This window comes from Phacochoerus africanus, chromosome 11 (assembly GCF_016906955.1).
Source record: "Phacochoerus africanus isolate WHEZ1 chromosome 11, ROS_Pafr_v1, whole genome shotgun sequence".
Lineage (NCBI taxonomy): Eukaryota > Metazoa > Chordata > Mammalia > Artiodactyla > Suidae > Phacochoerus > Phacochoerus africanus.
Genome location: NC_062554.1, coordinates 52142555 through 52165138, shown reverse-complemented (window position 1 = coordinate 52165138; position 22584 = coordinate 52142555). Strand labels below are relative to the sequence as shown.

At 47.9% G+C, this 22584-nt stretch overlaps 2 protein-coding genes across 7 annotated transcripts in view; one reads left to right on the top strand and one right to left on the bottom strand.

Annotated features, from left to right (window-relative positions):
* FEZ1 (fasciculation and elongation protein zeta 1) overlaps nt 1-17504 on the top strand; it is a 61395-nt gene extending 43891 nt beyond the window's left edge. For 2 of the 3 annotated variants that reach the window (XM_047753720.1, XM_047753719.1), the window contains 3 exons: nt 4112-4177; nt 14695-14773; nt 17327-17504. In XM_047753720.1, coding sequence (XP_047609676.1) covers nt 4112-4177; nt 14695-14773; nt 17327-17468 — 287 coding nt within the window. In that variant the 3' untranslated portion in view covers nt 17469-17504. Of the gene's footprint in view, nt 1-4111; nt 4178-6861; nt 7220-14694; nt 14774-17326 lie in introns of those variants that run through there. The other variant, XM_047753721.1, reaches the window with a different exon arrangement.
* A 2146-nt stretch (nt 17505-19650) lies between these two features.
* The window catches only part of PKNOX2 (PBX/knotted 1 homeobox 2), a 306559-nt gene continuing 303625 nt past the window's right edge, over nt 19651-22584 (bottom strand). For all 4 annotated transcript variants that reach the window (XM_047751952.1, XM_047751951.1, XM_047751954.1 and 1 more), the window contains one exon: nt 19651-21838. In XM_047751952.1, the coding sequence (XP_047607908.1) occupies nt 21612-21838 (227 nt within the window). In that variant the 3' untranslated portion in view covers nt 19651-21611. The remainder of the gene's footprint in view (nt 21839-22584) is intronic.

The window sequence follows — 22584 nt, the reverse complement described above, 5'->3', positions numbered from 1 at the left end:
TGAATCAGGAGAACATCCGTCTCCCTGGCAACCGTGGGCTGTGGACCGCGTTGAGTGACACACTAACCAGGCTGCCCAGCCCATTGCCATGCAGCCTCTGAGGGATGGGACTGCCGCGGGGCTGTTTAATGCTCTAGGGGATGGGAAGAAGAGCTTCATCGGTTTCACTGGGGGAGATAGGCCCAGTGCTAAAGGTGCCCAGTTTCATTTTTCGAATTTTGGAGAACTAAAGCAGGAGGTTCTGGTAAACAGAAATCTTGCCTACATCAGTGGATACTGCGACCTTGAGAATCTGGAATTTTAAATTCAAAGTACATCGGCTTCCTCTTAACTCATTTGAAGCTCCTTTATTTGCATAAATACGCACTAAGGTTGTTCTTTTTTTTTTAAAGGGAGCAGATAGAAATGAGCTGACATTTATCGGTGTTTATGTTGTCACAAGGAGTAAGCGTTTGGAAAATAATTTGGACAAATTATGAAGGTTGATATATTTCATGCTCTTTTTTTAAAAAAGGGAAGAGTTATAAATTTATTACAGATACCTGTTCAGGAATGCAATGTAAAATCCTTTCGTCTTAATTAGGAAACAGTGGGTTTGTTTATATTTTTCAAGTTCATTTAAAACATTCGAAGCTGGAGTATATCCATCATTTAGAATACTTTGGAAACATAGAAAAGTGAACAAAGGGAAACAAATAACTTCTGGTTCCCTGCACTGTGGTATTTTTCAGCCACAGTATTTTATGCCTTTTCCATATAGTTGGGATTACACTGGCTATAAAATTTCATATCATGATTTTAGTCACATCCGTTAACATTTGGTTAACATTCTTTTTATGGCTCTCTGTTCTGTCATGTGGACACACCACATTATAATACTTTATTCCTTTTCAAAGAAAAAGCTGCCAACTTTCCTGAATACCAATTCTCCTGCAGGTTATGAAAGCTCTCTTTTTGGGCATATCCTTGTGTGGGCTTGCTAACACTGTCTTCTTTTTGTCCCCCTCCTAAGTCAAGGATGTCGGCCAAAGACCAGCTCTGGGGACTGAACAGTTCATATACATTTTAGATTTTGGAGATCACCTTAGTCACATATTAACTGAGTGCATTTGTTGTATTTTTATGGCTCTGTCTTCTTGGTGGGCAGCATTTAGTCTTCCGTGCTCAGGTGTAAAGTATTTCCAGCCTGTTACATTGATATTAATTCATACCCAAAAATACAGAAGAAATGAGACAAAAGAAACCAATGCTTAGAGGGCCTCTGGTCCAGTTCTTTTTCTGGACCTGGCCACGGACTCCTGCCACCCGCAGGCTCTGTTCCTCACCCACTCCCGAGTTTTGGAGTCAAGCTTCATGACTCTGACTTGCAACTAGGCAGAGCAAGGACCTGGGAATGGACCGAGTGTCCCTCCATTGTTACGGCTGCCTCCTGATCCTAGCCATCGAGGCCAGCTGCTCTGTAGTGTTTTCACCACTTGAAAAAATACTACATGTTCATTGGAAAAAACCGGATACTGTAGAGATACAAGGCAGAAAGGAACATCCTCTGGGGCCTCACACTCAGAGGTAACCACTTATAACTGTTCCATGCACATGCTTCCAGATTTGTTCTGTGACTATTAGCATTTATTATTTATTCATCTAAAATTAATACACAAAGCTCTGCAGCCTTTCTCCTTTGATAAGTATGTCTTGTACATATTGATCGCTCTCATTTTTCATAAAGCTGTTTAAGACTGTATATATATATACCATAGTTTACTTAAGACATCTAGTGATAAAGTAATCTATCATTGGATAAACTCCCATTCTCATTTTTTGATATTATAAACAAAGTCCAGATACTTTTCTTAAAGGGTTTTCTACAAAGCTGACTTTCACAGCATAAATTATGAATATGAGAAAGTGCCACCTAGTTTAATAACAGAAAAAAGATCTGTTTTTAAAACTTTTTTCTTTCTCTCTTTTTTTTTTTTGGCTTTTTAGGGCTGCATATGTAGCATATGGAAGTTCCCTGGCTAGGGATTGAATCAGAGCTACAGCTGCCGGCCTACACCACAGCCACAGCAATGCAGGATCTGAGCTATGTCTGTGACCTACACCACAGTTCACAGCAATCCTAGATACTTAACCCACTGAATGAGGCCAGGGATCAAACCTGCAACCTCATGGTTACTAGTCGGGTTCTTACTAGTTGGGTTCGTTACTGCTGAGCCACAATGGGAACTCCTCTATTTTTAAAAACTTAAAAAAAGGAAGCCTTTAGGCTTTAGTAACTTTCTTCTTGTTTGCTTCATGGGTAGGTCATATCCCGTTTCAACAAGAATTCTGGAGTTCCCATCATGGCTCAGCAGTTAACGAACCCAACTAGCATCTACGAGGATGTAGGTTCGATCCCTGGCCTTGCTCAGTGGGTTAAGGATCCGGTGTTGCCATGAACTATGGTGTGGGTCCAAGATGAGGCTTGGATCCTGTGTTGCTGTGGCTGTGGTGTAGGCCGGCAGCTACAGCTCTGATTGGACACCTAGCCTGGGAACCTCCATATGCTGCAGGTGTGGCTCTAAAAAGACAAAACACGCACACACAAAACAAGAAGTCTGTAAGCTCCTTGAGGGTCATTAACACTTTTGCCTTTCTGCAAATTCTAGCGATGTGCTGGGCATTGAGTAATTAGGGCCATACCTGTGGCATATGGGAGTTCCCAGGCTAGGAGTCGAATCAGAGCTACAGCTGCCAGCCTACACCACAGCCACAGCAATGCCAGATCTGAGCTCATGGCAATGCTGGATCCTTTAACCCACTGAGCAAGGCCAGGGATAGAACCTGAATCCTTATGTTTGCTAATCAGGTTGGTTACTGCTGAGCCACAACAGGAACTCCCGAAAATAGATATTTGTTAAATTAAATTCCATTGCTATTAAAGAGCTGGAGGTGAGAACTTTTCTAATAATAATGTATGTTCATATGAATAGAATGTCTTCAAAGATAGATTTATAAGTAACTCAGTGATGTGACAGCTGTTATTAACATTTGGATTGCATCTGAAAGCTGATTCTTTTAAAACTTGCTTTATTTATTTATTTTTTATTTTTTTATTATTATTATTTTTTATTTTTTTATTTATTTATTGTCTTTTTTTTGCTATTTCTTGGGCCGCCCCTGCGGCATATGGAGGTTCCCAGGCTAGGGGTCCAATCGGAGCTGTAGCCACCGGCCTACACCAGAGCCACAGCAACGCAGGATCCGAGCCGCGTCTGCAACCTACACCACAGCTCACGGCAACGCCGGATCGTTAACCCACTGAGCAAGGACAGGGACTGAACCCGCAACCTCATGGTTCCTAGTCGGATTCGTTAACCACTGCGCCACGCCGGGAACTCCTGCTTTATTTATTTATTTTGCTTTTTAGGGCTGCTTCTGTGGCATATAGAAGTTCCCAGGCTAGGGGTCAAATCAGAGCTGCAGCTGCTGGCCTATACCACGGCCATAGCAATGCCACATCTGAGTCACATCTGTGACCTATACCACCACTCACGGCAATGCCAGATCCTTAACCCACTGAGCAAAGCCAGGGATTGAACCCATGTCCTCATGTATACTAGACAGGTTTGTAACCACTGACCCATGGTGGGAACTCTGCTTTATTTATTTTTATAATTATTAAAGGTACATAGTTAGGGAGATCCCTGGTGGTCTAGGGGTTAAGGATCCGGTGTTGTCATTGCTGTGGCTTGAGTCACTGGTGTGGCTCGGGTTCGATCCTTGGCCTGGGAACTTCTGCATGCTGTGGGCATGGCCAAAAAAAGGAGATACTTAGGAGATAGAGTGGACATTATAGATGACCAAGAAATAAAAATTTTAAAAAGTAAAGGACAAAAGACAAAGGGAAAAATCAAGTTATCAGTAAGCCACTCTGGCTCTCTTGGTGGATTCTCCTTCATCAGCAGGTGGAATGCTGACTCTTCTGAGAGTTTTCTAGACTTTGCTCAGTACTCGGCGAATGTCTGGTGTCCTTGTCACCTCTCTCACTCACTCGGGATAGGTGGGCTGTCTGGCCTTGGAAGAGCTCTGCGCCCTGATGCATCTTGGCTCCTCTCTCTCCCCCTCCCAGTTCTCTTTGCCATGAAGGAAGATAATGAGAAGGTGCCCACTTTGCTGACGGACTACATTTTAAAAGGTAAGAGAAGCCCTGGCTGTGGGAAGGAGAAGCTGCCTCTGGGGGCCCTCCCCCAGAACAGCTGCCCTCCCAGAGTGTCCAAGCCAGTCCAGACCGGGCATGGCCGGGAGACTCAGTGGACGATTGTGAGGAGGCTGTTGCCTTTGGATGTTGCTAGGAGGCCTGAGGAGAAGATTCCATCACCCCCAAGTCACCAGAGTGACTCCACGCGAAGAGCAGCCAAACCAACAAAAAACTTATTGTCCAAGTTCTGCAAAACTTGGTCTGCTCAGTTGGCAAAAACAAAACCTGGGAATATGTTAATAGTTTCAGCTACTTGAAAGGCAGCAAACTAGAGTCATGATTAGTTCCATCCTCTCATAAATATTTTTTGTTTCATCTTTTACTGTGAAAACTTCTAACATATTTAATAGTACAGGGAGTTCCCTTTATGGCTCAGTGGTTAATGAACCCGACTAGGAACCATGAGGAGGCAGGTTTGTCCCTGGCGCTGTTCAGTGGGTTAGGGATCCGATGTTGTGAACTGTGGTGTAGGTCACAGATGCGACTCCGACCCTGCATTGCTGTGGCTGTGGCGTGGGCTGGCAGTTGTAGCTCTGTTCCGACCCCCTAGCCTGGGAACTTCTATATGCCGAGGGTGTGGCCCTAAAAAGCAAATAAATAAATAAAATAAATAAATAAATAAATAAATAAATAAATAAATAAATAAATAAATAAAACTACAGTAAATGGTATAGTGAACTCTCATGAACTTAGCGTTCGGCTTTAATGATCACCAACTCATGGCCGATCTACTCTCATTTATATCCCTACCCAACTTCTCATCTCCATACTATTTTGAAGCATAGACCAAGCATTAGATATTTTTTCATCCATAAATATTTCAATGTACATTTCTTAAACATAAGGACTATTTCAAAAAACATAGTCACAATATCTTGATCACAACTATAAAAATTTAAATTTAAAAAATATCTTTAACTATTCAACCAGTGTTCAGATTTCCCTATAAAATTTTTTGTTGGTTTGTTTGAATTAGGATCCAAAGACGGTCCATGCATTGCAATTGCATAATATAGCTCTTAAGGCTCTTATTTATGTTTATTGAAGTATAGCTGATTTACAGTGTTGTGCGAGTTTCAGGTTATAGCAAAGTGGTTCAGTTTTATACATATTCTTTTCTGGATTCTTTTCCATTATAGAAATATTATAAGATATTGTCTCTTTTAATACATATTACATAGGTTCCCCTTTACTTCCTCTCTCTTTGAGTTTTATTTTTATGGAAACCAGGTTGTTTGCCCCATAGCATTTCCTCAATCTAGCTTTTGCCAGGTAGTTGCATCCTCATGGTTTAATTTAATATGTTCTTCCACCTTTGGTACTCCCTGTTGCCCATCAGTGCTAGAAGCTTGATCAGATTCAGAATGCCACACCAGACCAGAGCAGACGGGGCCAGAGAACTCAGTGGACAATCATTCACAAGTCTTTTGATAAGCATTGCATTATCAGGGATTGTCAGCTTCCATTAAGAGATACCCACCACCTAGTTGTCTTCCTCTGGGGATGCTAATATCTGTATTAGTCTGCTTAGGCTGCTAAAACAGACTCCTGGTTGGCTTAAACAACAGAAATATATGTCTCATAGCTCTGGAGGGTAGCAGTTCATGACCAAGGGGACAGTGAATTCAGTTTCTAGTGAGGGCTCTCTTCCTGGCTTGTAAACAGCCATCTCCTTGCTATGTCCTCACATGGCCTTTCTTCTGTGTGAGTGTAAGGCGAGAACACCAGAATGTCACAAGGACACGGCTCCTATCAGATGAGAGCCCCACCCATATGACCCCATTGAACCCCACTTTCGCAGAGGCTCCATCTCCAAATACAGCTGCACTAGGGGTTAGGGCTTCAACATGAATTCTGCAGGGTTGGGTGTGGAGAGGGACACAAACATTGACTCCATAACAGGGTCCACTGATGGTCATTCATTGTCAGATCCTTTTTTTCCCTTAGGTTTTTCTCCACATGCACAGACAACTTTGGTTACAGTTTCCAAAGGCTTGAGGACTTTGGTTTAGAACCTCCGAGTTGTATTTTTTTCTGTAAGAATCAGAGAGATTTATCTTAAATTTCTGCAGGATGGATTTAGGCCAAACATGGGGAAGAACTTCTGACTCGTATAGGTTTTTAAAGAGCATTGGACTTCTCCAAGGAGGTTTATAGAAGTGGGTTCTGGATGTCTGGGAGCCTGAGTGCTAGACTTTACCCCTCACGATCCACTGAAATGTCAGTGAGTTTATAAAACTAGTTAACATTACTGAGCACTTTCTATTTGCCTCTGAGCAGCCCTGTGAGGTAGGCAGAGGCACAGTCTACTGTATACATGGAGAAACAAACACAGGTAGGTAGTAGAATTAGTAACAGCCAGAACCAGGATTCGAACCCAAGCAGATGAGCGTCAGAGACCATGCACTTCATCAATACACTGAAAATAGTCTCTTAGTCTCTTCCTCCTTCTGAAAGGAAGACACATGATTGTCACCATTCCCTGGTTCTAAGGGGACAGTTCTCTGTGCCGAGGACACTGGCAAGAGGCTGGCGGGATGCCCCCGGGCATGGCCACCCTGGGCTGGCAGCTCTGGCCCCACACTAGCTTTGACCTATCTTCTCTCCTCTTCTCTTTCCAGTGCTCTGTCCTACTTAACCTTGCCCTTGGGAGCAGCCTTGCTGTGGAGGTCACTGAGCAAGAGCCATCCCACCCCAGGGACTGCATGACACCACGTAGCCTCCGACGTGTATTTAAACGTGTATAGCTTAATCCGGATTAAAATGAGCAAGCGCGCGGGGTCCTTTGCTGTTGGCTTCTAGTCCTAGTAACCCTTGGATGCATGACCGACGGGCAGGGCTGGTGTGGTCGCCTCCTCCCCTGCCTATGTCTGCGGAGGATGGCAGATGCTGTCACCCCTCATGATGTACTCCGGCTCTCGCCCTCAAAACCAGCTTATACCCGAAGACTAATTTTGAAATAAACCTTCGTTTAATTAATATTCTTCATGTGCTTTGGAGTGTGGTGTCCCATGGCCCTGTTGCACAAACCTCTAGAGAAAGGGTGTGGAGCTGCCTCTCTGCCGTTTGTGGCCTGCAGCAGCCAACGCTGTGTTTAGGGACCAGCGGGGTGGGGGTGGGGCACTTGCCCTGCCGTGGGTCATGGCAGCTGCTGTCTGAAGTCTTCTAAGAGCTTCCTGCCTGGCAGTTTTAAAGGCAGCTACAGAGTGTGTTAGAAGATTGTGCAGTAAGCGGATAGAAAGTGAAGCTCAGGGGGGAGCCAGATGGTCGTGGAGCCTCCTGTTTGGATGGCCAGGGTGCTTCCTGGAGGCTGGAGGGCATCAGATCTATTGGGCTCTCCCAGCCTGGGGGCTTGCGCCTGCTTTCCCCACTGCCACCATCGACCCCTGGTACCCTCTGACCCTGGGTGCCCTCCCTACCGCCTCTGCAGCCCTTGGCTCCTCCCTGCAGGCTGCAGCATCAGTGGCAGGCAGCTGCCAGCCTTGATGGACCAACAGGTGAAAGCTGTCCTCGTATCCAGAGGGGACTCAACTTTACCACCACCTGAAACCTCCTGGCTTCCATCTTCTGGCTTGAATGTTATAAACTCTGCAGAATCTTACAGTCCTGTCTTGAAACAAAACCTTTTTTTTTTTTTTCTTTCTTTCTAAGGCCACACCTGGGGCATATGGAAGTTCCTGGGCTGAGGGTCAAATCAGAGCTGCAATTATGTAGCTGCAATTATGTAGGCCACAGCTATGTAAACACCAGATCCGAGCCACATCTTTGACCTATGCCTCAGCTTATGGCAACGCTAGCTCCTTAACCTACTGAGAGAGGCCAGGGATTGACCCCACATCCTCATCGATACTAGTTGGGTTTTTAACCCGCTGAGCCACAATGGGAATCCCTTGAAACAAAACCTTTTATCAGGTATTTGCTATGTGCCTGCCACAGGCTTTATCACCCCTACAGATTCTCTCATGTCCCAGCAACCTAGGTAGTGGCATTACCCCTACAGATTCTCTCATGTCCCAGCAACCTAGGTAGTGGCATTACCCTGAGAGACAGCCAAGATCAAGAAGCACAGAGTGGTGGAGTCAGACTGGCTCTTGACCTTTGCTCCAGCTATATCTCCACTCCTCCTAGGAGTCTGGTGTTTGTACACCACATGGAAAGCCATGCCTTGTCACACGGGCAACTCTGCAGCAGACTGCAGATGGGTGCAGGTGCCAATAGAAGGCATTCTTGGTGCCCTGCCTCTCTTTCCCTGGGCCTCTGTTTTTCTAGCAGTACCATCTTCCCTGGAGGTGAGGGGGGACTGACCCCAACAGGGAAACCACACCAGTGCCTGCAGCTCTGGTCAGGCATCCATACAGAGTAGGACTTGTGCGTAGACAGAGCTCTGGCTGCTATAGGAAGATGAAAGGAAGCACCCCAAGGTCCCCATGCAAGTCCTCAGAGGTCAGAAAAGGGACCTAAATACCAGAGCTTTGACAAAGGGAAAAACTGCAGCCCAGTGTTCATTGGTGCTACAGCCATGGGGCAATGGGCCGCTATCGGGGTGAGTGGCCCTCAGCACAATGTACACTTAGCCAATTACAGGGAAGCTGTGACTCCCCAAGAGCTTTCCTTCCTGCCTTGGGTTTGAGAGATCTGGGTCAGCTGCTCCTTTCCCCCAATTTACCCTGCCAGCAGGTGTCTGAAGCAGCAGAGACAAGCTAATCAAAGCTGCTGGCAGTTACAAATAAATTTCAAGTGTCAAGGAGACGCTCCATATTGGAGGTGAGTCTAGGAGGAGGGAGGGTGGCAGCAACGGCTGCTGTTTCTCTCCTTTTGTCCACATCAGGGATTGAGGGGAGATCTTAAATCAGTTTCTCCTGGTTTTGCATAGTTTTTTCCTCTGCTCCTACTACTTAACACTTGGGGCTCAGGCAAGCAGCCGAGACAATACCTAGGAGCTTCTTAGAAATAACAAAACTTGGAGTTCCTGTCGTGGCACAGTGGTTAACGAATCCGCCTAGGAACCATGAGGTTGCGGGTTCGATCCCTGCCCTTGCTCAGTGGGTTAACGATCCGGCGTTGCCGTGAGCTGTGGTGTAGGTTGCGGATGTGGCTTGGATCCCGTGTTGCTGTGGCTCTGGCGTAGGCCAGCGGCTACAGCTTCGATTAGACCCCCAGCCTGGGAACCTCCATATGCCTCGGAAGCGGCCCAAAGAAATGGATAAAAGACAAAAAAAAAAGAAAAAAAAAGAAAGAAAGAAATAACAAAACTCAGAGCCCCACCCTCACCCGAAGCTGAATCTTTTTTTTTAAGGGCCACACCCATGGCATATGGAAGTTCCCAGGCTAGGGGTCCAATTGGAGCTATAGCTGCTGGTCCACACCACAGCCACAGCAATGCCAGATCCAAGCCACACCACAGTTCAAAGAAATGTCAGATCCTTAACCCACTGAGTGAAGCCAGGGATTGAACCCTCATCCTCATGGAAACTAGTCGGGTTTGTTATTGCTGAGCCATGACGGGAACTCCCTGAAGCTGCATTTTAATGAGTTTCCTGGCATTGGGTGAATTGGTCTTTGCATTAAGTTTAGAGATGTGTTACTAAGTTTTCAGAGTTGCTGGAGGTCTGACCCTTGGGGTCTGTCCTGGGAAACATGGATGGTGTGGTTACCGTCTCCCCCCACCTCTCCTCTCCAAATCCTTCAGGACCATCCTCATAAGGTCCAGGAAGAATTCCAGGGAGGAGGATACTTCAGACTCCAGTCAGTCCCAATGGCAAAGTTCAAGTTCATCTAGGATGTCCACACTCAGCCAGGGGCATTAGGGAGCCAAGACCTGTGGGGGCCCCCTCCTGGGCAGGTGGGGCTTGGTCTGGCCAGCAGGTTCCTTTACTGAGGTGTGTCCCCATCAGTTAAAGGCCTCCATGTGGGTTTTCTAAGCCTGATGTGGTCTAGTCTTGGTAAGGAAATGGCCACTGTAGGGACCAACAGCAGCCTTAGTGCAGAGCTGAAACAAAGGCTCCTGTAGGGACAAGCTCTTGCCCAAATGGAACGTCCCCGCATTCTCTATCCTTGTCTCTCTATTTCAGGATGGAAGGCATAGGTGGTGTCTCAGAAAGAAAACCCAAAGGGAAGGGTGTTGGTTCACGAAGTTTTCTAGGATACATTGGATTTTTTTTTCTTTTCTTTTTTTTTGTCTTTTTAGGGCTGCACCTGCGGCACATGGAAGTTCCCAGACCGGGGGTCAAATCGGAGCTGCCACTACCAGCTTACACCACAGCCACAGCCATGCCAGATCTGAGCTGTGTCTTCGAACTACAACACAGCTCATGGCAACGCTGGATCCTTAGCCCATTAAGTTAGGCCAGGGATTGAACCCTTGTTCAGGGATCGAACCTGATACTAGTCAGATTCATCACTGCTGAGCCATGATGGGAACCCCAGACACACTGGATTTTTAGGATGAAATAAACCTTTTGCATGCTCATTGGAATGATAGCTACAGTGTAACTATCTTCAGCTACTGGTCAGGGAGGAGATGGCCATGGTTGTTGTCCTCCAGGTATCTTAGGATGAATGATGAACCAGGTCCTAAAGGATGTGGATGAGTCCGCTTCACAGTTGTGTTTTGAGCACCACAGTGTCCTAGGGACTCCCCACACAGTCCAGTCACAGAGAACACTTGGGGTCTCAGCAAAGGCTGAGAGCAGGGTGTACCCGAGGGGCCCAGCCCTCCACAAGCATAAGCATGAACTGGGAGGGGCAGCCTTGTTTCTGAGGAAGCTGGGAGCATCGACTCCCACCCGGGCCAGCCTCCATGATTAGTATGCGTGGAGGGGAGAGTAATTAGATGCTGCTCTTGGAGACGAGATGCTCCCATTCTTGATGGTACCTGATTATTTATTTCCTTGGGAGGATGAAAGAAGGGTCCTTAGGATTTCTGTCTGAGCCTGAGCTTGGCTCTCCTCTTCCCTTTATGAGAGGGGACACAGGCCACTCTGCTGATCAGGAAGGTGCTTGGCTTCATATTAATGGCTTTCTTTTAAAAGAACAATGAGCCACCTTAACCCATAGCCCAGCAGTTCCACACCCCGCCCAAGCCCTCATGCATATTCATCCTGCTTCAAAGAGCACAGCATGGAATATGCAAATTGGCCAGGCAGGCGCTGGTTGGCATTTTGATAATAGCTTTGTCTGAAAAACCCCAGAGACATGCACACATACATTTAGTTCCCTCTCTCTCTCCCTCCCTCTCTTTCTTTCCTTCCTCTATCCTCTGTCTGCCTTCATTCTCTCTTCCACTCCCCACCTGCCCAAGAACAGGAAAATGAATCACACAACCAGAGAAGCCAGTGAGTGAAAGGCCAGGTGTCTGCATTCAATCCCAGTGTATTTATACTTCTCTCTTCTCTCCTCCTTGAACAGAATCTTTTTGTTTTTCCCATCAAAGGTCCAGATCTGACGATGCCCCAGGCCTGCCTTCTGCTCTCAGTGGCCTCCCCGCTTTGTCTGGGGCCCATTCTGGGCTCTCTCTCCCAGAGATAAGCTTCCTTTTCCTTCTTCCTTCGTTCAACCTGGTTTTACTCTCAGTGGTCAAGACTAAAAAAAAAAATCCAAGAACCTGGCCTTGCCCTCTGAACAGGAGGAAAGGAGGCACCTACAGGGCCGAGAGTGCGGGAGGCTTAGATGTCAGCTGTCATCTCTGACAGATCTCAGGACTCAGCCGTTCCTGACCTCACGCATCCATCCCCACGACACTTCTGAGCAATCATCAGCAAGGGCACAATGGACCTTGCTGGTGCCCATTTCTTTGTCCCAGTCCATTGACAGTTCACAGTGTCTTCTCCGCCAGGACTAGCTTCCCCAGGCCCCTTCTGCAGCCCCAGCCCCCCTCCTAGAAAGGTATGGAGAGCAAGGTCTTAAGGACCTAGGTCCTGCCACCTCCTGCTCCCCCAAGTGTAAATGGTTCCAGTGGGAGCAGGTGGGCTCCTGTGGGAGAAACAGGCTAAAGCATGGGTCCCATATCTTTGAAACTGTTTCATCTGGGAGACTTAGAGGAGGAAAACCCTCAAGGATTTCAGGGAAGATGGGAGCTTCTGCCTTTGACCCTGAAGGCCAGGCCTGGTCAAGCCAAAGCTCAGAAGGCAAAGTACCTCATAGGCAGAGCATGGGTTTGGGGCTTAGGTGAAAAAAATCCCAGGTCTACTACACATTCACTAAATAATTTTGAGAAAAGTTAATTTCTCTGAGCCTGTCTCTTTATTTTAGAAATAGGAATATTAACATTAATAATAATGCCAGTAACTCAGTTGTTTTGAATCATTTACAGTATCTAGTATATATGCTAAATGCTCAATAAATTCTGATTTGTTTATTTGGCTGAAATCATGCATATGGAAGTTCTTAGTCTAGGGATCGAACCCCAGACACAGGAGTGAACCAAGCCACTGCCTTGGCAACTCTGGACCCTTAACCTGCTGTGCCACAAGGGAATTCCACTTATGACTTATTTTTGCTGGTAAACGTCAAGGAATATAGAGAAAGGGCCAGGCCCACTGACTTCTTGAGCCTCATTATTTTTTCAATCCAATAGATGCAGAAGACCTGAAAGCCAAACCAAAACAAGATAGGATGTGGGAGTTCCCGTCATGGCACAGTGGTTAACAAATCCGACTAGGAACCATGAGGTTGCGGGTTCGATCCCTGCCCTTGCTCAGTGGGTTAAGGATCAAGTGTTGCCGTGAGCTGTGGTGTAGGTCGCAGACGCGGCTTGGATCCCGCGTTGCTGTGGCTCTGGCATAGGCTGGCAGCTACAGCTCTGATTAGACCCCTAGCCTGGGAACCTCCATATGCCCCGGGAGCAGCCCAAGAAATGACAAAACAAACAAACAAAAAAGATAGGATGTGGCCTGTTCCCCTAGATTCAGCCTCACCCCACCCTTCCTCCTCTCTAAATCCTGCTTAGTGTTGGCCCATCTGATTCTAGAACCAGTGACTTCTGGGCTCTCCTGGACAAGGAGACAGGCAGAGCTGGACCATATTCTGGTTTCTCAGCAGGCCTATTGGTGGGGGAGTGGGGGAGTGGGGGGGGTGGGGGGTGGAGAGCAAAAAGTCATATTTATTTTCATTGTCAGGGATACAGGTAGAGTGACAGAAGAGGAAGCACACAGACCACCCCAGACACACACACAGAAGCCTCACACACTTTATGATCAGGCCGCACAGGTGGAGACATGAGGATTAATTCAAGAGGTGTGAGGAATTCCCATTGTGGCACAGCAGTTAAGAATCTGGCATTGCTGCAGCTATGGTATAGGTCACAGCTATGGCTTGGATTTGTCTCTGGCCCAGGAACTTCTATATGCCATGGGTGCCCCCCCCAAATAATAATAAATAGAGTTTCGAGACTGGGATTGCAGATCTCCTTATATGAAAGAAGCCTGGAAGAAAGCTTTTTGAGGGTTTCTTCTTCCATCTGCCCCCAGAGGGCAGCTCTCAGCTCTTGGCCTTGAAGCTGGAGGGGTCAGGGGAGTCTGTGCAACACTTTGGCCTTTCTGCCCTGGGAGGCGCCAGGCTTCCGAGGCTGCAGGTGGATGGTAAGTAAAGGGAGGAAGACAATTTTCTTTTTTTTCTTTTTTTTTGTGGCGAGCGGAAACAATGAGGAGCGATGAGGTTGCAGTTTTGATCCCTGGCCTCGCTCAGTGGGTTAAGGATCTGGTGTTGCTGTGGCGTAGGCTGGCAGCTGCAGCTCCAATTCACCCCCTAGCCTGGGAACTTCTATATGCTGCAGGAGTGGCCCTGAAAAGACAAAACAAAACAAAAAACAAAATGCCCCTACAGCTGCACCCTTGGATGGTCTGGTCTAGCAGATCAAGAAGGAGCTGCACCTCCGAAGCTGCTGGGTGATTTTACTTTATATTTTATCTTAATTTTTTTTTTTTTCTTTTTAGGGCCACACCTGCGGCATATGGAGGTTCCCAGCTTAGGGCTTGAATCAGAGCTATAGCCATCAGCCTACACCACAGCCATAGCAACATGGAATCTGAGCCGAGTCTGCGAACTACACCACAGTTCACAGCAACGCTGGATCCCTAACCCACTGAGTGAGGCCAGGGATCAAACCCGAAACCTATTGGTTACTAGTCGTTTCCCCTGAGCCGCAACGGGAACTCCTGCTGGATGATTTTAAAGTGCCACCAGCTGAGAAGTCCCTGGGGGTCGGGGCTGGGGGAGAGACGAAGCTGCCACTGGGCCGGAGGTGCTGGGGGATTTCATCAGTAGGGAGCTAGGTTATCACCTCCTTCCAAAACGTGAGCCTGCGTGGATACACAGTGCCATATGGTCAAAAAGGCATCAGCAAGTGTGGAGCAGACTGGCTGCGGGGAACCTGGACTGATATGTCAGTCTCAGCTTCTTCAGCAGAGGTGGGATTGTCCTGAGGAGCTGAGGACCCACTGCTCTGTCATCCACAGGACTCGAGTTTCACAGAAACTCAGCTGAAAGGGGACATGGGAACATAGCGACCATCCTTTCTCACCCCAGGCTGTGCAGGTAAGGATGTTAATTTAGATGGTCCCTGTGTGTGAGGGGACATATTGGCAGAATCTGGGCCAAATCCAGGGAACCTAGAGATCTTTTCCTGCCAAGGAGTCAGGAGAGGCCCACAGACAGGCAGGGCTGGCCTGAAATGAGTTTGCTGTAATAAAAATGTTGCAAGACCACAGGGGGAACAACCACCCAGAAATTCATGAAAGAACAGGTGGATGTGAGGGCTGCACATCCGAACTGAGTTCTCTGGATAATGCTTGGGTGTAATAAGATGGAAAAAAAAAATCTGAAAATGAAAAGGTATAATGAGATATACACAACTGAAGGGAATTGTCTTAAATGGCTGATTGTAATGAGATGTACATAAATTGTAAGGCTTGTAATGAAATGAAAAAAAAATTTTTGCCTGATAATACTGGGTGTAATGTCTACACCTGAAATAAGTCGTCTCAGTGCACTGAGTGTAATGAGATGCACATAATTTTAAAGAGTGTAATGAGATGAAAAATAAATCAAACCCTTGTCTTAAAATGAAAGAGGTGCTAAGATGCACACACCTGAAGGGCATTGGCCTAAATGGGTTTGGTTTAATGAGATGCGTTTAATTTGCAAAGGGGCTAAATGAGATTGGCCCAGGGAGAGGCTGAGAAATGTAAAAGTGTAAGGTACACTTGAAAGGGATATAATCAAACCTGCCTGGTCTGTGGGATGGAAATAAGAGGCCACTGTAGAAATTCGTGGAGTCGAAGCCATCGGCGCACTCTCTGCCAGGCCTCTCTGACCCTTGGCTGGGACGCTTGGCAAAGTTGAATTATCCTCTGTCCGCCATACGATGCCAGGCATACAGTAGGCATATGTGGATGCTCCCTGAATGTGTAACTGGCTCAGGGGGTTGTAGTGTATTTAACAAAAGGAAGTTAAAGGGAGGTTAAAACGCGGAACTTCTAAAAGGTAACTGAAAGCTGTTTTCTGAGAGCAGTGTTTCTCAAAGTCTTCAGGCATCTTGTCTTGGAATCTGGGAAAAAGTTGGTTGTGAGGCCTAAACTGCATATGTAAGAAGAAACCCTTAGAGTTCCCGCTGTGGGTTAAGAATCCAACTGCAGTGCTGTGGGTTAAGAATCCAACTGCAGTGGCTAAAGTTGCTGCGGAGGGAGGTGAGGGTTCCATTCCTGGCCTGGTGCAGTAGGTAAAAGGTTCAGGCATTGCTGCAGCTGTGGCGTAGGTGGCAGCTGCAGTTCATATTTAATCCCTGGCCTGGGAACTTTTGTGATGCCATAAAAAACAAAGCGAGGGGAGTTTCCCTCATGGCTCAGGGGAAACGAATTTGACTAGCATCCAAGGGGACGCAGGTTCGATCCCTGGCGTCACTCAATGGGTTAAGGATCCAGCATTGCCATGAGCTGTGGTGTGGGTCACAGACAAGGCTCGGATCTGGTGTTGCTGTGGCTGTGGTTGGAAGCTGTAGCTCCAATTCGACCCCTAGCCTGGGAACCCTCATGTGCCAAGGGTGTGGCCCTAAAAAGACCAAAAAAAAAAAAAAAAAAAGCAAGAGAGTTATTGTTGTGGCTCAGCAGGTTACAAACCCAACTAGTATCCATGAGAATGGGGGTTCAGTCCCTGGCCCTGCTCAGTGGATTAAGGATCTGGCATTCCTGTGAGCTGTGGTGTAGGTTGAAGATATGGCTGCAAGTGCTGCTCTAAAAAGCAAAAAACCAAATCAAACCAAAAAGAAAAAAACAAAAAAACCCCAAAACCAGCCACCCTAGTGGTTTTCATGCCCCAAGGCTCACAATTGCCTCTGGAGCCCGGGTAGGCAGGTAACATATGAATGAAGTTTTCTGGATGTAAAACACAGGTACCTTTGCAATTAAAGGTGGGATATTCTTCACTTCCACAAATATATTTCCTCCATTTTTTTTCCCAAGCAGAGCTCTCTTGGACTATCTTGTTTTCTTCTTGATGGAGCAATGAGTATAGAGATATATTTTCTTTTTAAAAACAACCACTCAAATATTGGAGGGAAAGGCAAAACAAGGAAAAGAAAAAAAGGAAAGAGGAAGCATAACCAGACAAAGAACCAACCAAAGAGTGACATCCCAGTAATAAATGGCAGCTGGCCCTCAGCCTCCACGTTGGGAGACCATGCGAGTGGCCAATGTCCCAACAACCTGGAGATCATGTCGTCAGGGGAAGCAATGACTCAACGACACCCTACTTGTGACTTTGTGAAAATATAGGTCCCAAGTTGCCCGGCCACCCAATTCTTCAAGGGAAACCAGGAATCTGAATTTTGTTTTGTCTTGTTTTTTTAGGGCCACACCTGCAGCATTTGGAAGTTCAAATCAGAGCTGAAACTGCCAGCCTACACCACAGCCACAGCAAGGCAGGATCTGAGCCATGTCTGAACCTACAGCAAAACTCACAGCAACACCGGATCCTTAACCCACTGAGCAGGGCCAGGGATTGAACCTATATCCTCATGGATAGTAGTCGGGTTTGTTACTGCTGAGCCACAACAGGAACTCCCTGATTTTTTTTTTCTTTTTTTTTTGGTAGTGCCTTGGGCATGTGGAAATTCCCTGCCCAGGGTGCTTTGAACCTGATTCACGGCAGCAACTCAAGCCACGGCAGTGACAACGCTGGATCCTTAACACACTGGGACCTCCAGGAATCTGAATTTTTATGTGCAACCTTCTAACTTGAATGCTGGCTTCTAAATTTTACAAAAAATATATGGTCCAAACAAAACACATCTGTGAACTGACTTTGACCTGAGCACCTCCTGTTTGCAACTCTGAATGACCAAGTTTGAGGTCATTGTCCTAGGATGCCATCAACCATTACAGGGATATTCCAAGCTGGCTTTCGGTCTCAATCTTCTCCTCGAATGTGAATTCCCTGAAGGCAAGAGCTGTGTCTTTGTTGATCACAGTGTCTAAAACTCCCTGGGACAGAGTCACTGCCCATTTAATACATGAATGAATGAGTCCGTGCTGGCTGCAGAGGTGACAGTCACTGCTCTCATCTGGTCACATCCAAGGCAGCAGAGAGGTCCTTTGGTCCAGGAAGTTGAGCCCTGGTCATGAACTTCCCTGAGCAGGAATCTTCCAACAAGAAAGGTCTTCCTTGATGGGCTCAGGGTTGGGGCCAGAAGTCAGTCTAAACATTTCCCAGGGCCCTGATATCACAGCTCCATCTGGGGTAAAGTAAACCTCCCCATCCCCACCCCATCATCCCATCTCTCATTTCCACGAGGCTGTGGCTCATCTTCTTCATGGGCTGGATGGAATTGGGGTTGCGCACAGACAAAGGTTTCCACCTTCTCAAAACACAACCACCCATGTCTCAAATGATTTGAGAAGACCCTTTTTAGTTGGCAGTGTGGCTTAAAAGATGGCAGAACTTGAGAGAAAAAGTTAGGGGTGGGAGAGGCTGGGCCAGAATACCCTGTAATTTCTTAGTCATGTTTCCTAAGATGTATTTTGTGCAATACTAATTAATATCATTGGATAGATATTACCTGGGGGGAAAAAGATAAAATACATTTGGGGAATGTGTTAAAGAGGAAAACAGGTTCTTTCCTGCAGGACTTTTCAGAGCCTTTACTATACTAATGCGCATTGTGAACTCCTCTACCAAAATGTAATACGCAGCTCATCCTAGGCTAATTTGGCCATGGATTTTTTTTTTTTTTTTTTTAGATAACTTATCAATAGTGTGTTCCTTGGAAAACACTGCTTTGAAAGCTGTCTTCCTGGCTCTGGGAGGTGAGGTTCCAGATATCATCTTCCTGTTGCTCTTGAGAGATTTTTTTCACTGCCAGAGGCAGGGTCCTGTTTGCAGAACTCTCCAGATATGATGAGCTTGGCCTCTGGGAGGGCGGTGACACTGTGCGGAGGCCAGCTTTGCCCCTGCAACTGCTCCCTGTCCCCTCTTCAGCCTGGCCAGAGGGCGTCCGCTGCTAAGTGTAACTCTCCAAGCTCAGTGAATTGGAACAAGGAACTCCACCTCCCCCACGCTAGACATCTCAGCACAGGGCCTAGATAAGGAAACCTCAGGAGTACCTCCTGTGGCTCGGCAGTAAAGAACTCCACTAGTATCCATGAGGATGTGGGTTTAATCCCTGGCCTCGCTCAGTGGGTTAAGGATCTGGCGTTGCTGTGACCTGTGGTGTAGGTTGTAGACGTAGCTGGGGTCCTGCGTTGCTGTGGCTGTGGCTGGCAGCTGCAGCTCCGATTCAACCCTTAGCCCAGGAACTTCCATACACTGCACATGCAGCCCTAAAAAAAAAAAAAAAAAAAAAAAAAAGAAAAGAAAAAGAAGAGAAAAGAAAACCTCCAGGCTGAAAGTAACAAGAAAGCTTGCCTCTCATTTAACCGGAGAGATTAGCTGCCTCTAAATTTCTTCCCACCCTAGAGAATGCAGTGCTGAACTCTGGGGTTCAAAGGGCAGGCTCCCCTCTGGACACAGCTCCTAGATTCAGCGTGGCAGTCGAAACTGCCTCTCCTTCCCGATTCCTGGGACTTTTCACCTGAGTGCAGGTGTGCCGGGGCTGGGGAGAGGCAGTGTTGGCTCCAACTCAGGAGAGAGGAGCAGGTTCTGAGTTCCCCTGCTGTGGGGACAGACTGCCAGGAGAGGGCACTGCAGAGCCTCCTGTCTTCCCTCCTTATCTCTGTCTCCGGGGGGACATGTGCTGTGAGTGTGCCCAACTTGGCTGTCTTCCTCCCCAGGCAGGTAAACTGAGGACACCCACAAACCCCTCTTCCTTGGTCCTTTCATAGGAGTCAGGCCAACAAGGAATATGCTGAGGCCTCCAAATTTTTTCTGGTCCAGGGTCCCCCTAACGCTTAGCCACAGAGAAAGATAATTGCGCACCAGAATTATGGTAGGTAATAAGGTTTACTGAAAACTCGGCCACATTCAGTACTGGTTTGGTGGATACATCAGAAGAGGTTGCATAACATTAGGCAGGTGGAGGGGACTGGGAGGAGGACGTGTGGGCACGTGTGTGCAGGTGTGCCTGTGCTGGGGTGGGATGCCTGTCCAAAGTGATAAGTGGAAGTGGGTGTGTATGTGAGTGTGCAAGAAAAATGAACCAGAACAGGAAATGTATTTTATCCCACTGCACATTGCAAAAGTCTCACGCCAAAAAAGCTAGACTTTCCTCTACTTATGGCATCAAAAGGGAGTAAAAAATGATTGGATCACCCAGATTATAAATAAGGTTATTTGTTTCTCAAAAATCCCTATTAAAACATTAAATATCAGCTCTTTTGGGGAAGAAATACATTCATTTCAGGGAGACCTTGGGCAAGCCACCATCCTTTTGCTCCACCTTGGAGGGCCCTGGTGGGGGGCCCTCAAGTTGAGCCAGGCAGCAGCTAACATCCTGCCACTGATGGACATGGTCAACGCACAGCTGACAAATGAGGCTGCAAGTCCATTCAATTCGACTCAATGGAAAACACGTGTGATCAGTCCCGTCATTCACAGCCATGGGGTTGGGGGGGACAGGAGGACGGGGTGCCAATCCTGGGGGCCCAGTTGGGGTGGGAGGGTGTGTGTGAGGGCAGATGGTGGCAAGGCTCCTCCTCCTCGTGGAGCCCCAGTTCCTCCAGTGCTGTGAAAATGATGGTGTGTAGAACAGTGAGGCGGGGGTGGGGGCGGGGCACCACTTGGCTTCTGGGTGCCCTTTTTCTGGGCCCTCCCCCACACTTTGGATATTGATGGGAAGAGGGATGTAGCACCTTCTCCAACCCCTGGCTTCCCACTGGGCTGGATGCTTCTTTCCAAAGTTTCTTCTGTCCTCTCTGAGGGAGAGTGTGAAGACGAGAGGATGAAGGCTGGTGGAGCCAGCCTGGGAGCAGGGGGACAGCAGTGAGGGACAGAAGGGGTGGGCAGATTCCAGGCTAACTTGGCTCCACCCTCTCTGATGGCCTGTGGAGGGGGCGGAACGTCTGAGGAGCTCCATCCGAGGGCTGGAACTTCTGGGATGAGACACCGTTGTTCTGTTGGTATAGGAGCTGAGTTCTGTGACCACCTAGGGATGGCTGTGATCCCCAAAGTCACTTTGACATGGCTCCTAGCCCAGGTTCTGCCATCTCCTTGGGTCCTGGAGCCAACCCAGGTGAAGGGATTCCTCTTAGCCTCTATAATTTGAGCCATCAGCTTACCATTGGTTTCCAGGAGAGAGAAAGAAGATGGCACTGGGGGCTCCCATCCCTCTCTCCCAAGTCCACAGTTGCTTGTGCCCATAGACAGGGTCTTGGAGGACCCACCCTGATCTGCAAGGTGTGATGCCTCATGTCCTCCCCCTTCTCTAGCCACGGGTCATGTGCTCAGGCTCCCTCCTGCCCTTGAATGTCTCTCAAAGGATCTGAGAACCCTCTGGAGGTGGAACCCAGACCCCCTTTGTCTCTCCCTTTCCTCCTACTCTGCCCCCTGGCAAAGGCTCACTCTGAGCAGCACTGATCCACTTCACAGTGCAGGGCTTGTAAACAACTCAAGTCCTTCAGTGGGGGGCGGGGACCATGGTGCCATCTGTCCTCAGTGATTCGGTGAGTCCAGGTCTCACTCCTGCCTCTCAGTTCAGGTTGCCTGATCGGCCCCACCAAACAGAGTCCTCTGCAGTTCCAGGGAAGTGGGGCTGGGGTACTCGCTGAAGCTTGATGGTTGGGAAGGAGCAGGTGTTTCCTCTGCATTTCTTCCAGCTACTGATTTTGGGAAGCTAGGGCCCAACTTCCTCGGTGCTGCCTGCCCGTGTCCCCTTCCCCCCAACCCTGAAGCCCTCCTGACGACACTCCTCTCCTGCTCGGTGATCAATGCCATCTGGGCTGCCTGACTACTCCAGGGAGTCACTGTGTTCCAAGCCCAGGTCACTGACATTCGTCGTCTGCAGCTCGTCAGCCTCCTCCTCCAATTCCTCTTCCTCCTCCTCCTCCATCTCATCCTCATCTTCTTCTTCTGTCCCGTCCAATGAGTCATCATGTGCAGCCATCATAGCCTGCTGCATGGCCATGGTGGCATTGTCTGAGGACAGGGACTGCAGGTTGTCCAAGTTGAGGGAACCTACGTGAGAGAGGAAGGCATGGGTCAGGCCCAGGAAACCCAGTGCTGGGCCGAGTTCGAGGGGTGGTGAGGTCTTAAGCTGGACAGTTCCCTGCTGTGAAGTCTCACGGTCAGCTACTCCCTGCCCCATCCCAAGCAGTGGCACTCCTGGGTACCGTATCCTGAGCATCTTCTATGTAGGTATGTCAAACGCTGTAGACTTTCGAAGAATTCAGTAAGTAGATTTTTATCATCCCCATTCTAAAGAGGAGGAAACAGACTCAGTTGAGTCATTAGCTCAAGGTGATACAGCCAGGCCTGATATGCGGGGATTCTGTCCTCTGGCTGGTTGAGCTCACAATCTGTTGATTTCTACTATGCCTCTGAAGACTACTGCCCACCACACAGGAGCTGGTACACGGCCATATGCACGCACGTGGACATGAAGGTATGTTCGCACACGTGGACACCTCCACTCCACTTCCCACACAGAGCCAGCTGCACACACCAAGCTGTAAAATGTCGCGCTCATTGAATTATTCATTGTGCACCAGGAGACCAGCAATTAGAAAAGTGTATATGGAGGGTGTGATGGAGAAGCTGGGAAAACAAAGCTCTTCCTGGCCTCCGTTCACAAGCCAGCTGCCTGCCTGGTATTTATAGATGGCCCTGGCTCTTGGGGAGCTGCGCAAGCACGGATGGCTCTTAGGGTGGGTGTGGGAGTGAGGAGGGGGTTCTGCTGAGCAGCCATTGACTCAGATGACCAC